The sequence below is a fragment of the Myxocyprinus asiaticus genome, chromosome 34, assembly GCF_019703515.2.
Source record: "Myxocyprinus asiaticus isolate MX2 ecotype Aquarium Trade chromosome 34, UBuf_Myxa_2, whole genome shotgun sequence".
Classification (NCBI taxonomy): domain Eukaryota; kingdom Metazoa; phylum Chordata; class Actinopteri; order Cypriniformes; family Catostomidae; genus Myxocyprinus; species Myxocyprinus asiaticus.
In genome coordinates, this window is record NC_059377.1 from 36,614,499 (window position 1) to 36,628,775 (window position 14,277).

The 14,277-nt window shown below is 36.4% G+C and overlaps 1 protein-coding gene across 2 annotated transcripts in view; it reads left to right on the forward strand.

The window, feature by feature from the left end:
- The first annotated feature begins 4,477 nt into the window (after window positions 1–4,477).
- The window catches only part of LOC127425595 (collagen alpha-2(XI) chain-like), a 54,151-nt gene continuing 44,351 nt past the window's right edge, over window positions 4,478–14,277 (forward strand). For both annotated transcript variants that reach the window (XM_051671732.1, XM_051671733.1), the window contains exons 1-3: window positions 4,478–4,613; window positions 4,754–4,862; window positions 13,781–13,942. In XM_051671732.1, coding sequence (XP_051527692.1) covers window positions 4,784–4,862; window positions 13,781–13,942 — 241 coding nt within the window. In that variant the 5' untranslated portion in view covers window positions 4,478–4,613; window positions 4,754–4,783. The remainder of the gene's footprint in view (window positions 4,614–4,753; window positions 4,863–13,780; window positions 13,943–14,277) is intronic.

Here is a 14,277-nt window from a genome sequence, read left to right on the forward strand (position 1 = left end):
ATATCAGAAAAGCCAAACGGAGACCTTAAAGGGATATTTCACCCCAGAATGAAAATTCTGTCATTATTTATTCACCCTCATGTTGTTCCAGTCACCATTCACTTTCATTGAATCTTTTTTCCATACAATGAAAGTGAATGGTGACTAAGGCTAACATTCTTCCTAACATCTACTTTTGTGTTTTACAGAAGTAAGAAAGTCGTAGGGGTTTGGAACAATATGAGGGTGAGTAAATCTGTTGACTTTGGGTAAACTATCCATTTAATAAAAACCTTTCATGTCAGTGTTTACACACTTGCACATAATACTTGCAAGGCAATAATAAGTTAAACAAACAAACATTTATTTGTTGCTGTTTTAAACTCGTACTGGAATAACTGACAGTTTGATGTAGCCACACAAACACAAAAACTCTCAAATATAAACTGGCATGGAAACCTTTAAGATGGCAAACATTTGCTTCGCACAAAAAACTCCCTCCAAAAACTTCTAACTGGCCCTTAGCCTACCGCTCCCTCATCTTTACAAATTTCACAGTGTGATCTGGGTGTGTATGAGTCCCGTATCTAAAGTCACTGACCCATTCTTTCTACCTTTCTCATTCTGTGTGGTTATATCTGGGTCCCCACTTACTGGGAGCTTGAGGCATATGCATCATGCTGTTTTTTTCAACGCTTCTGCTGTAATCCTGTACCAACCCAGTCCATTTCCTCGCAAGCACCCATGCACAAATATACACATGCCAATCTATTTCCTTACCACCCCCCCCCCCCCCCAATCTATTTCTGTGTGTTGTAGTGGGCTAGGGTGTGTGTGCATGGTTTGCAGCCCTGCCCAGTAAAATACAGACTTTTTGAAAGGAAGTCTGCAATATAATCTGGTCGCTTTATTGTAATTACAAGGTCCCCATTTTGGAAATAACCATACTGTCCACATGCACTTGCCGTGTCTGTCTCCAAGGAAAACTTGTGCTGGCTTTTGTGTGCTTCCACCCCATTGCACTAGTTCCTATACAACACGTAACCCGAGAGCTGGTGGCCTATTGGCAGATATTTCACAAGCAAAATTAATTTGCTCACTCAGATGTTGTGTCAGACATAAAATATGTTGCATGGGTGGCCAACCGAAACCTACATAACCACATGGCTAGTGGCCTATCGTCAAACCCTGAAATTACTGTGGACAAATTAGTAGGCTGTATTAATCTACACAGCTGTATTCGCTCAAGGTGGGAAACATCTGTCTTGAGGATTTCTATGTCAAAGTTTGAGTGGCTTTATTTATTTATTTTTTGCATTTTTACGTTCTACTTTATCCTAATATTGGTTCCTAATAATCTGTTTGCCATGTTCAGGGTTTGTATATATATATATTCCAAGACATTATGTCAGTCATCTATTTATATGAGTTCTTCTCTACAGCACTTTTCAGTGTTTGAGTTGAAGTTGCGCTTCAATGCCTCCCTGGATGTAAACTGGTCTCAGACCATTCAACCCCAGCTGGATTTTTATAACTTCTCAAGGTCTGCGTTCACCTGTGCTTCAAGCTCAGCTTGGTTTTGATATGTTCACCTTGTCTGATGTCCATGTTCACCAACATGAGCTCAAACAGTTGCAGTTCAGTCCAAGTACAGGGAGGTTTTAATGCTATTTTAAATGTTAAATCTCAACCATTTAACTGTCTGCCATGTGAAAATTGTATACAGTTTCTTAGGAAATTCATTGTACAGGAATAGTAATAGTATGATTTGACATCGTTTAAGATATTCATTTGTTTTTAGGCAACCGAGCACCTCTCCACCTGTGAGATGATTCTGCTCACATCCCTCAATCTCCATGATCATTTCTTACATTAGTAAAATATCTTTATTCTTTCTCACATTTTCCTCCTGACTCTCTGTGCCAATGGGTACACCGCACATTTAAAGGGTATGATTTACTGTTTTATTATGGAAATGCACTAAAGTGCACTGGCAAGAGGCAATACAAAAACACATGCCATGATCGTTTAAAGATTCTCTCTTTTGGACAATAACAGGCAATTGTACACTGATTTAAATTACTGTTTTACTTTGCTGCAAGCATTTTTGTTACCACAATATGCAATGCTCATAATCATGCACAATGCAAAGCCAATCATATAAATCACCCTGTGAACAACATAAAAGCAATTCAGTTGAAAGTCCTTGTCAGGAACTAATATTGTTGGTGAGTGCTTTAATGCTGTAAAAGAACACAGTTTAGGGCATTATGTGATTAGTGGCTTCTCACAGTGTGGCATTTTATAACCAATTAATGGCAATAATTCAAATAAATAAACAAATGTTTTAATTTATTTCAGTTAATGTATTTATTGTATTTGCAACTTTTTTTCTATTAATTTGAGGAATCCTAGTCTCATAAAAGGGTTGTTTCTTCAAAGCACATACATTTATAAAGATCCCTGGACAGAGCAAAGGCGTAACCTAAATAAATGACTGGGTTTCCTTTTTTATCCTTTACTTTGAAGAACTGGAGTCTGCTGCTTCTATATATGAGGCTGACAGAGTGAGAGAACAAACAAAAGAAAGAAGAAACATCTTTGGTGTATCAGAGATTCGATTAGATATCAAACGTGGAGAGGGAAAGCATGATTAGATTTAATTATAGGCTTAATCAATCTGGTTTGTGCTGCTGATGTAAAACCATGAAAAGACTATCTACTGTATGTGTCTGTGACTTTAAAATGCACTGACCTCAATTGATATATTAACAGCAAAGCAAATAAAAAAAATTCCTCAATGGACAATCACATTTACTCAGAATTTACTGCAGAAGCATGATGTTTTTTTCTCTCAGCCTGGCCAAACACCATAGTACTACAATACTATACAATACAATACAATACTATACTATACTATACTAAAGTGTGAATTCAGGTAAATTAGCACTAAGTCTGAATTTAATCTATACTATGCTATGTGAACTCTGCTATGCTATCATAGTAGGGAGAATTCAGGTAAATGTCAATTTACCTGAATTCAGACTTTAGTATGGTATCGTACAGTATAGTATAGTATAGTATAGTATAAATTGAAATTTACCTGAATTCACCCTACTAAACTATACTATACTATAGTATACTTAAGTCTGAATTTGGGCCACTTCTTGACATTGAGATGACATTTCTTGACATTTACCTAAATTCACTATACTATACTATACCATACTATACTATACTAAAGTCTGAATTTGGTCCACTTCTTGACATTGAGATGATATTTCTTGACATTTACCTAAATTCACTATACTATACTATACCATACTATACTATAGTATACTAAAGTCTGAATTTGGGCCAATTCTTGACATTGAGATGACATTTCTTGACATTTACGTAAATTCACATTATAGTGCTAGGTGAACTAAACTATACTATCTTATACTATTCTATACTTTAATATGCTATTCTATGCTACAGTATGTTATACTATACTATACTATACCATACTAAAGTCTGAATTCCGGTAAATTGACATTTACCTGATTTCACCCTACTAAACTATACTATAGTACACTAAAGTCTGAATTTGGGCCACTTCTTGACATTTACCTAAATTCACTATACTATACTATACTATACTATACCATACTATACCATACTATACTAAAGTCTGAATTTGGTCCACTTCTTGACATTGAGATTACATTTCCTGACATTCACCTAAATTCACTATACTATACTATACTATACCATACTAAAGTCTGAATTCAGGTAAATGTCAATTCACCTTACTATATTATACTATACTATACTTCACTATACTATACTATACTATACTAGTCTTAATTCAGGTAAATTGAGACACCTTTTGAGATGACTGTTAAAAAGTGGACCAATTTTCCGGAATTCACCTTTACTACTATACTATAATAGACTACAATAAACTTCAATAATAAGACTGCTTTCAGAATATGTAACTAAATTGACGTTTTGCTGACTGGGCTGAGTTATCACACCGTTCTGTACCTGCTGACATGGTCATTTACGAGTCGAACAGTCGTATGAAAAGGGAGATGAACGGTGCGTGACGTCAAGAGCGGATATGGATCTGATTGGCTGCCGAAATTCTCCATGCCTATACGGACCCATTGGTCCTACATGGTTCAGCTGTCTAACAGAAATAAATACGGAGAAAAAACTGACTGATGAACGTGCCAATCGCTGGCACGTCAACATAAAAAAGCTCCTTTAATCAATAGATATTTTGAGCCCATAGCCTAGATCCTTTCATAATTTCATACAATTCACATTTATAGTGTAGAGGTCCACACAAGTCCGTATGCATGACTTTCCCTCCCTCTCCTTTTGCTCTCTGCCCTCTCATCCACACACGCACACACACGCACCCGTTCCTTCGCATTTCGTGGGAGAAAGTAAGAAGAGGGAGAGAGAAAGAGAGAGATTGAGAGAGAGAGTGATTTCAAGTCTCTCTCTGCTCTCTCTGCTTTCTTGTTAACTCAATGGGGCTCTAGCATTAGGGATTTCAAGCTGTAAAACTGCATATTTATTTCCCGTTCCCTTTTTTCTATTTAAGTTTTGTACATAAGATAGGTAACTTATTGAAGAACCAGGTGGGTGTGCGTAAAAGACGTCTCTTGAGGCGCACTAAACTTTTTGTGGCTCTCTGAAAGTCAAGTCAAAGATTATCTCGACTGACTTTCTGTGAGAGAAAGAAAAAGCAACTCTAATTTGAAATTGTCCTGCCTTGTAGTACAACCAAACCGGTCAAAACTTGGAAACTATGGATATTCGGAAGAAGCGGAGACCGTGGTGCGCTCTGGTGTTTGTCTCGCTCATGACTCTAACTCTGGCACGAGCAGGTGAGGATTTTACTTTTATTTTGGAGAATTTTGGGCGCTTGTGGACTTTATTTTGATGGAATAAACAGTGACATGATGTACGCACAGGTCATTTTAATTGTAACCTACTTGCATGCAACATTGGGTTTTATGCGCCTTTACGCGCTCCAGGTAACATATGTACAGGTACACAGATTTCCAAGAATATGGATGAATTATATGCACTCATTTTATTTATTCTAATTTGTCGGCTGTAAAACCACAGGTGGTTTCTATTCTATTCCCTTTTATTTTGTTGTAACATCCTTTGGATGTAAACGCCACCTTGGGTGGACTCAGTCTAAACTGTTATAATTTGGTTTATATTTAAATGATGTTGCCATTCGATTAAAATCACATGTTTAGCTTGTTAAGATGTGTAAAGAGCTGAAATTTGCACAAAAAAGGACAATATAGGCCAATGAGTTGAGGCCGCGTTGGCACATATAATGTGGCATTCCCGGCGGGGGCATAGGATAGGACGGTGCGTTTCAGTGTCAAGGTTACATTCTGGTCCGTCTAATCGTAAATACCACCAGTATGTCACAGTTTATTAACTTCATTTCACTGCCTCTCACTTCTTTTTTTTTTTTTTTCCTTCTTTTTTTATATGTACTTTTTATTATTTTACAATTCGTTTTTATTTTTATAATTTTTTTTTATCAACTTATTTTTTCTCTGATTATTTAATAATTCCAAATTCATCCCAAATCATTCACCAAGGGCCATATGTATTTAATTTTGCGCAATTAAAATATTTTTAATAATCTGGCTACACCGAACTGTTAATTAAAGGCTGTGCTTCTAGCGTTCACCACTAGTTGCCGACAGGCACTTCAAATTCTCCAACTTTTCCATAGAGTCGACATTTACCAGAGTAGTATCAGGCATAATCAGATTTAAGACATTTAAACATTGTCAGACCGAACACAGGAGAGATGTATATTTCAGTCGAGGTGATAAAATTGACTGCATTAATGTGCTTACGACAACAACAATGTATTCAAGATTGTGACGTGCACCTTAAGCATGGATGTGATTCCAGATCGCTGATTCAATATCTCATTTGACTCCCTTGTGTATTTGCAAGAAGTCTATAAACTAACTATTTTAGCCGATATGAATGCGAGTAAGAAGATAGTTAAGTTCATAGCGGTCCCCTTCATACTCGAAATCGGACAGTAGACTTTTGAGAGCGCAGTGATTTTAGGCGGGGAATATTTATTTAACATGGATGTTCATTTAACCTCATTTCAAAGGCAGTATTCTCAAAGAACGGTCTGTCTCACTTATGTTAACCAAAACACCCTCAACCCAAGCAGGGCAGAGCACTGAATGGAGCCACTGTGTGTGAAGGAAATACCTGGAATACTGGCACGTATTTTCGTAGCACGTGAGGAAAGACTGTTCTCACGGGTGTGTCCGTCAGTCCTCACAGTTTCATGAAATGCAACTTGTCATTGTTTGTTACTTTCACTCCTAACCTGCCCGCTCACTCACCTAAAAGTAAATTGGGCATATGAGGGCCTCTTTAGTCCCTTAATGGACTAGTGTTTCTCAACAGTAGTCTGCTGAATGTATAATTTTTGCATAGAAAGGGCATTCGGATGTTCTTAAAGGAATATTCCTGATTCAATACAAGTTAAGCTCAGTCGACAGCATTCGTGGCATAATGTTGATCACCACAAAAATAAATTTTGACTCGTCCCTCCTTTTATATATATATATATATATATATATATATATATATATATATATATATATATATATAAAATAAAAATAAAAAAAGTCAAAAATTGAGGTTACATTGAGGCACTTACAATGGAAGTCAGTGGGGCCAATTTCTTGGAGGGTTTAAAGGCAGATATCTGAAGCTTATAATTTTATAAAAGCACTTACAATAATTCTTCTGTTAAAACTTGTGTATTATTTGTGCTGTAAAGTTTTTTAAATCGTAATTTTTATAGTCGTTATAGGGTTTGTTGACATTACATCGTCAAGGCAACAAAATTGTAAAATTGGATATAACTTTACACAGGAAAGGTTAATAAGCGATTTTATCACTCTAAAATCATGTTAACATGAATATTGTTTACATCTTGTGACTATTCTTTTGAAACAGCGAGTATTTTAACGTTTATGGATTGGCCCCATTGACTTCCACTGTAAGTGCTTCACTGGAACCCAGATTTCTGTTTTTTTTTTTTTAAAGAAAAGGAGGGGCACTACCACCCCTGGAGTCGTGAATTTGAATCCAGGGTGTGCTGAGTTACTCCAGCCAGGTCTCCTAAGCAAACAAATTGGCCCGGTTGCTAGGGAGGGTAGAGTCACATGGGGTAACCTCCTCGTGGTCACGATTAGTGGTTCTTGCTCTCAATGGGACGCGTGGTAAGTTGTGCGTGGATCGTGTAGTTTAGCATGAGCCTCCACATGCTGGGAGTCTCCGCGGTGTCATGAACAACGAGCCACGTGATAAGATGCGCGGATTGACTGTCTCAGAAGTGGAGGCAACTGAGACTTGTCGTCCACCACCCGGATTGAGTGAGTAACCGCGCCACCATGAGGACCTACTAAGTAGTGGGAATTGGGCATTCCAAATTGTGGAGAAAAGGGGATAAAAATGTTAAAAGAAGAAAAGAAAAGGAGGGGCAAGTCCAAATGTATTTTTGTGGTAATCAGTACTATGCCAATTGAACTTCACTTGTATTGAACCTGGATATTACTTTAATAACATATTTAGTAGTGCTTGGCCAGCATCACCTTTTCATCCAACTCCATTTCCACATTTTAACCACAACAGGGCTAGTAGAACCTTCACACTTCCACAAATGGCTCTGTTGACAACAGAATGGTTCCTTTGGTTAAAGAAGCGCAGCTTTGTGGTATGTTTGACAGACATTGTCAGTCACCAAGATTCAGCCTATACACTGTTTCTTGGAAAGCGATCTTGCTATCTCGTATTTCTTTTAGCTTCAGAAAGGTCATAGGAAGTTGGTGTAATGGTTTGTGCAAATCCACAGATGCATTTGCCTTGACATAAATACCTGAAATAGATCACTGGGTCTCTTTTCCACACATGTTTCTTTGTGCTGTGGGGCTGATTATACCGGAAACATTCTTAAACTTGGAAACATTCTATGGAGGGGTCTTTACCAAGATAGTGGATTCTACAAAAGCTGAACACCTCTTGGTCTAGTTTATTGTAATACCACTGTAGTGTGTGCAAATGTTATATCTCACAATAATCTCTGTATTTCAAGGTTAGTTTAAAATTAAGTTTTTGTGGAATGCAGACAACTACACCACAAGAGGGCCCAATTTATGCTCAAGCTTTTTAACTCTGTAGCACCACATCTAAATGATTCACTGTGCACATAATAAGCACTGATAGAAAATGAGTCTGGCTCATTTTCTATTAGTGTCTCAGGGACGCTTTGTGCATGCCTTATGATCATAACGGTATAATTTATTCAGTGATGGATGGCTGGCTGCATCTTTTCAGTTTTAATGAATTCAGTTGATGAAAGTTGTGTCAGATTGCTAAAACTCAGTGCTTAAGATTACAAATGCTTAGGTTGATTGATTAAACTATTTGTTAAAAACAGAATTGCTTTACCATATAGAAGTGCTTTACCATAGAAATCAAGGCAAATAGTGCATTTGTTTGGGTTGGATTAAGTGCCTGTGTGGCTGCTGTTGCAGTGCACCGAAGCATCCAATAATCATGGCCAATCTTTCCAGCATTTCTTTTTCTTACAAAAAATAAACAATGTTCTCTTTGACCTTAATAGTTCAGAAATAACAAAAGGTTTAATTCAGAACTAACCATTACGGCAGTCTTGGATTGCTGTTAACAGATGTTCAGTGAGTAACTTTTAGGGTTTTTCTTAGATTAGTAATATAGTAATTTTTTCTAAATTGTGTATACTTTGGTTTATAGTTTACAGTATACAGTAGCTATGGATAGTCTATATAAACATTCAATCTTTTCTTAGTTTACATGATGTTTAATATAGTGGCCATGTGGTCAGTTTATCCAGCCTGGCAGTACCAAGCAGAGGCGCTCTGTGCCCATCTGGCACCAACAATCATCCATGCGATTATCTAATCAGCCAATCATGTGGCAGCAGTGCAGTGCATAAAATCATGCAGATACGGATCAGGAGTTTCAGTTAATGTTCACATCAACCATCAGAATGGAGAAAAAATGTGATCTCAGTGATTTGGAGCATGGCATGATTGTTGGTGCCAGATGGGCTGGTTTGAGTATTTCTGTAACTGCTGATCTACTGTGATTTTCATGCACAACAGTCTCTAGAATTTACTCCGAATGGTGCCAAAAACAAATAACATCCAGTGAGTGGCAGTTCTGTGGATGGAAATAAATACCGGTATATATAATCAATTAATGGCTTTTGTTCATATGTTCAAATGCTACATGTGCATGTATGTTCTTAGCAGAGAGCCCCTTAATCTAATTTATATATTATCCAAGGCATGAAAATAACTTTTAGTAATCCAAATGTTTCCTGTAGCATAACAAACAAGAAACATACTGTAGTTTATACCATTATTACACTGTAAATTGGATAAAAGCATATGCCAGTAAATATTTATCTGATGACCTTTTGTTTAGAGGTATAAAGAGGTAGATTATTACTGTATATGTTTGTTTACAAATCATTTAGAAAATCTCAGTGGGTGTCTTTAAGTCATAAAGGTACTACATTTGTCAGTAAAATCTTTATTTCACTTGCTTACACCCTGTAGACATCAATATTCCCCTAAAATGTTCATGCACTTGTGTCTGCCATAGGCATTTTTTTAACCTTTCATTAAGATCAAGGAAATATCTACTGTTCTGTCAGACTTTGCAGTCTGTAAACATTAAATACTTGTTTGATATATAAGTCTCTGTAACCCCTTTATTATACCAGGAGTTGTTATGATGGCATTGCTGTCTGAGTATTATAAATAAATCATAAATATAGAGAGCAATGATCTAAATTATAACCTCCAGACAGGCCTGTACATGCACGCCTAAATATTGTGGTTGGTGGAAAGAGAGTGAAGAGACGGATCCAAAGACACGATGTATTTGTCTTTATGTCTTGTACATCTGTTGAAGTTTAATCTGTTTGTGGTCTGTTGTCACAGTTGTTGCAGGTGTTTGATATATTCACAAATGTGGAATCTTTTCTACATCTTCTTCATCCTCCATGTCTTCATCTATTCATTCTTTCTCTTCATCTGCTTCTTTATTCGACCGTCTCACAACTCTCACCAGTAAAGTTGAGAGTTCAAAGGTCAAGGTGTCATGTGATAATGTCTTGCTGGTATTTAGCATGGTTATTTGAAGAACCTCACAACAATGATTTTCAGGAGAAGGTAGAGATCCAGAGGTCAAGGAAGGGGAGGATGTAGTATCCAACTCTTGGATCTTCAGGAATGTACTGTCACCCATATTGTATGGTCACGATAGAGTTCTGGTGGTAGAAATGCATTCGGAAATGTTGGGGTCACCTAGACTGTCAATGGCTGACTGTTTGGAATGTCTGTGTTAGGTCTTGTCCATAGAGAACCTTTGTCTGTTTCAGTGTTTGCTGGTCTGTGTGAGCACACAGTGTTCTGGTTGTGAGAGCTACAAGTCACTCTTGCTTTTGAACATCCAAGGACGTGTTTGCAATGCACATAATAGATGTACATCTATGTGTGTGCTCTTTTCTCAGTGCACTTGTTTGGTAGATAAACAAAGAGAAAATAATGTCATGTGTTATAAATATAAGGCTTAGAAGAACTAATGACAGTCTATTAAAATGGAACACTCAGTTATATTTTTTAAACGGTATCATGAAAATTCTGACTTTGTAATCTAATTAAGCAATATAAAGAGTTAGATGTCTAACTATTAATTCCAATCCTCTGAAAGTGCTTATGATTGAACAAGATTGTTCAATAGATTGAACAAAAGTCTTACAATCCTAAATTGTAAGTATTATTTATAATATATGATTAGTATTGTGCCTTGATCTTGCTTTAGAACCAAAAAAAGGTAATTCTGACTTTATATCTCACAATTGTGACTATTTATTTTTTTTATTTTTTTTGCAAATACAACTTTAATACTTGTAATGCATGTTTACATCTCGAAATTGCAACTCTATTTCTCACAATTGCGAAATATAACATTGTAATTAAAAAAAAAAAAAAGTCACAATTGTGAGATTAAAAAGTCATAAATACTTTTTTATTTTTTCATTTCCAAGGCGGGATCCGTCTTCCATAAATTAGTGAATAATGACTACTACTATTGCTAATTCTTGTGGTTCGGAATTTGAACAAACCTGTAAACCTAAGTGTTAAACTTCAGCATGTAACTCGTCTCACACTGTTTGTGCTTCAAGAATGACACCTCTAATCATGCATCTTGTTGAGGAAATGTGTGCTATTACTTTTCTAAGTGATCAGACTTATGATTTTCTCCTGGCAGATGATAAAGAGGGTGAAAATATTCCATAGACTTACAATGAAGTAGGGATGCAAGCCATATAGGGACCAGAATATCATAGAGATTAGGGGATGGACTATTTTGACTTTTGGATAGTTCACCCAAAAATGAAAATTCTCTCATCATTTACTCACCCTTATGCCATCCCAGATATGTATGATTTTCTTTCTTCTGCAAAACACAAACAGAGATTTTTAGAATAATATTTCAGCTCTGTAGGTCCATACAATGCAAGTGAATGGTGGCCAGAAATTTGAAGGTCAAAAAAGCACATAAAGGCAGCATAAAAGTAATCCATTAGACTCCAGTGGTTAAAACCATATCTTCAGAAGCAATATGTTAGGTGTGGTGAGAAACAGATCAATTTTTAAGTCCTTTTTTACAATAAATGCTCCTCCCTGCCCAGTAGGTGGCGATATGCACATAGAATGCAAATCGTCAAAAACAAAAGAAGAATGTGAAAGTAGAGATTTATAGTGAAAAAGGACTTAAATATTGATCTGTTTCTCAACCACACCTATCATATCGCTTCTGAAGACATGGTTTTAACCACTGGAGTTTTATGGATTACTTTTATGCTGCCTTTATATGCTTTTTGGACCTTGAAAGTTCTGGCCACCATTCACTTTAATTGTATGGACCTACAGAGCTGAGATAATATTCTAAAAATCTTTGTTTGTGTTCAGCAGAAGATAGAAAGTCATTTACATCTAGAATGGCATGAGATTGAGTAAATTATGAGAGAAATCAAGCTCAGCGTTAGTTCTGTCAAGTCACGTGAGTCAAGCTCAGGATTATTTGCTGCACTCTGCTCTGTTCATACATGATTGCATGGATGGGCGGAGAAATTGCCCAGAACAGAACCATACACCCAACATCAGATGCTTCACTTGTCTATAAGTGAATAAAGTATTCAAGTATTCATTTGATGGAAGTGGTCCTGATTGAATTTTCATTTATGGGTGAACTATCCCTTTAAGCAACAATTTAGCAATGCCCTTGCAACCACCCTATTTACAGCTTTGTAACACTGGCAACCCACAAACACCCTACCATCATGGTGACCATTTAGAAAAAAATGTCACTGTTTTCTTCTCATCCTTTTTGGGTAACAGTTTTTTGCTAAATTGCCATAATCTATGAATGTGCTGCAGAGGCACACAGTAATAGTGCCTCTAAATCGCCTACAGTGCCTACTTATACATGTGCCTTTCCTTATTCCTAGTTTTATGTTACAGTTGCCTAAAAATATATGTATTTTTTATAACAGGAAATGTTTTCACACATTTTTGGAGGGGTCTCTTCCCCTGTGAAATCTGTTTGAACTAGGAAGGACCAGTGGGCAGATTATTTTGTGGCTGAGGCTTCAAACAGTGGCACACATTGTGCACGTTGTCCTTCAGATTTTGGTGTGTGGTTGTTGGGGCCAAAAATACTGGAAAACCCTAAGAGAAAAGTGTCACCACTAATCTCAAATGAAACAAAGATTTGTCAGGATTTAGAAAGAGTGCATGTCAGTGTGGATGTAGAAGCCAAACACTCTTAACCTCAAATATGTATTGCAGATACATTAAGACTTAAGGTGCAGAGTTTAACATACTTTTAGAAGTTAATATTCTGAGCAGTGCAGACAGTGAGTTGAACAGATGGCATCAGGATTCACTTGAAGCACATAAAGACAGACAGGGCTGCCAAGAGCAATAATAAGATGGAAATAGACATAAGCTTCCCTGTGTGGGGCATATTAAAGGATTCAACATCTGTTTTTAAACCACTTTTCAAATGCATCATGGACATTTTTGAATATTTTGTGCCAAGTGGTGTTTGCAGAAACAAGTGCACTTTTTAAAGTCATGTCTGACATTTGTGTTATATTTTGCTCAGACTAAAAATAATTTATGCTGTTGGTTTTCTTAAACGTTTTTAAATCCAAGTGAAAAAGAACTGGTCTAATGGAATCTGCTGACCTTTTTTCACATTTGCAGAATGGATTTAAACATTGTAAAATGTGTTAAACTGAGCTTAGAATACTACATTTAGATAGAGATAGACTACAATTTACATACTTATGTATAAAATTCTACTTTTATTGTTGGAAACGTACAGTATGTGTATTGAATATTTGTAACGATTTACAAAAAAAATTAATCAAAACAAAAACATGCTTGGAATGTGTAGAACTTTCTTAATGATATCTTTTGAATTATGCTAAAATATTCGGCACTTTCTGTGAAGTTCTCTGTCCGCTGATTTTGTGTGGGCTGATTATAATGTTCCTAATGATAAATTAATGTTAACCTAATAGTAAAACTAAACCTAAAGTAACCAAATATACATTTCTATTTTTTTTCTTCTCGAACACAAACATTTCTTCTTGTTTTCCCCCCTTTAGATCCCGTTGATGTTTTGCGGGTCCTGCAGTTGCCTTCACTCCCTGAAGGTGTGCAGAAGGTTCCAGGTTTCTGCACCTCACGCCGAGCTGGTACTGCTGATCATGCCTACCGTATCACCAAGAAAGCCCAGATCTCTGCCCCCACTAAGCAACTATTCTCAGGTAATTCTGTTCCTTAATATCTGGTCATGTTGATATATCACGATATGATATGATATGATATGATATGATATAATATGATATGTAAGGGATAAACTACAGTCAGCAAGTCAAAATACAAATTCTCAAAAAAGTAAATAAATCTCTGAAAAGGGGATCAGGATTCTGATGAGGAGTGGAGGGTTCTTGTATCTACATAAATTTGACTGGCTGACTGTAGATTATTCGGCTTAGTACATGGCTACTTACCAAATAAATTATTAATGGCCATGAAATATTGATTTAAGTTCAAATTACGTTATTTATTTATTTTTTAAGAAAGAGACCACAGCGTCTTC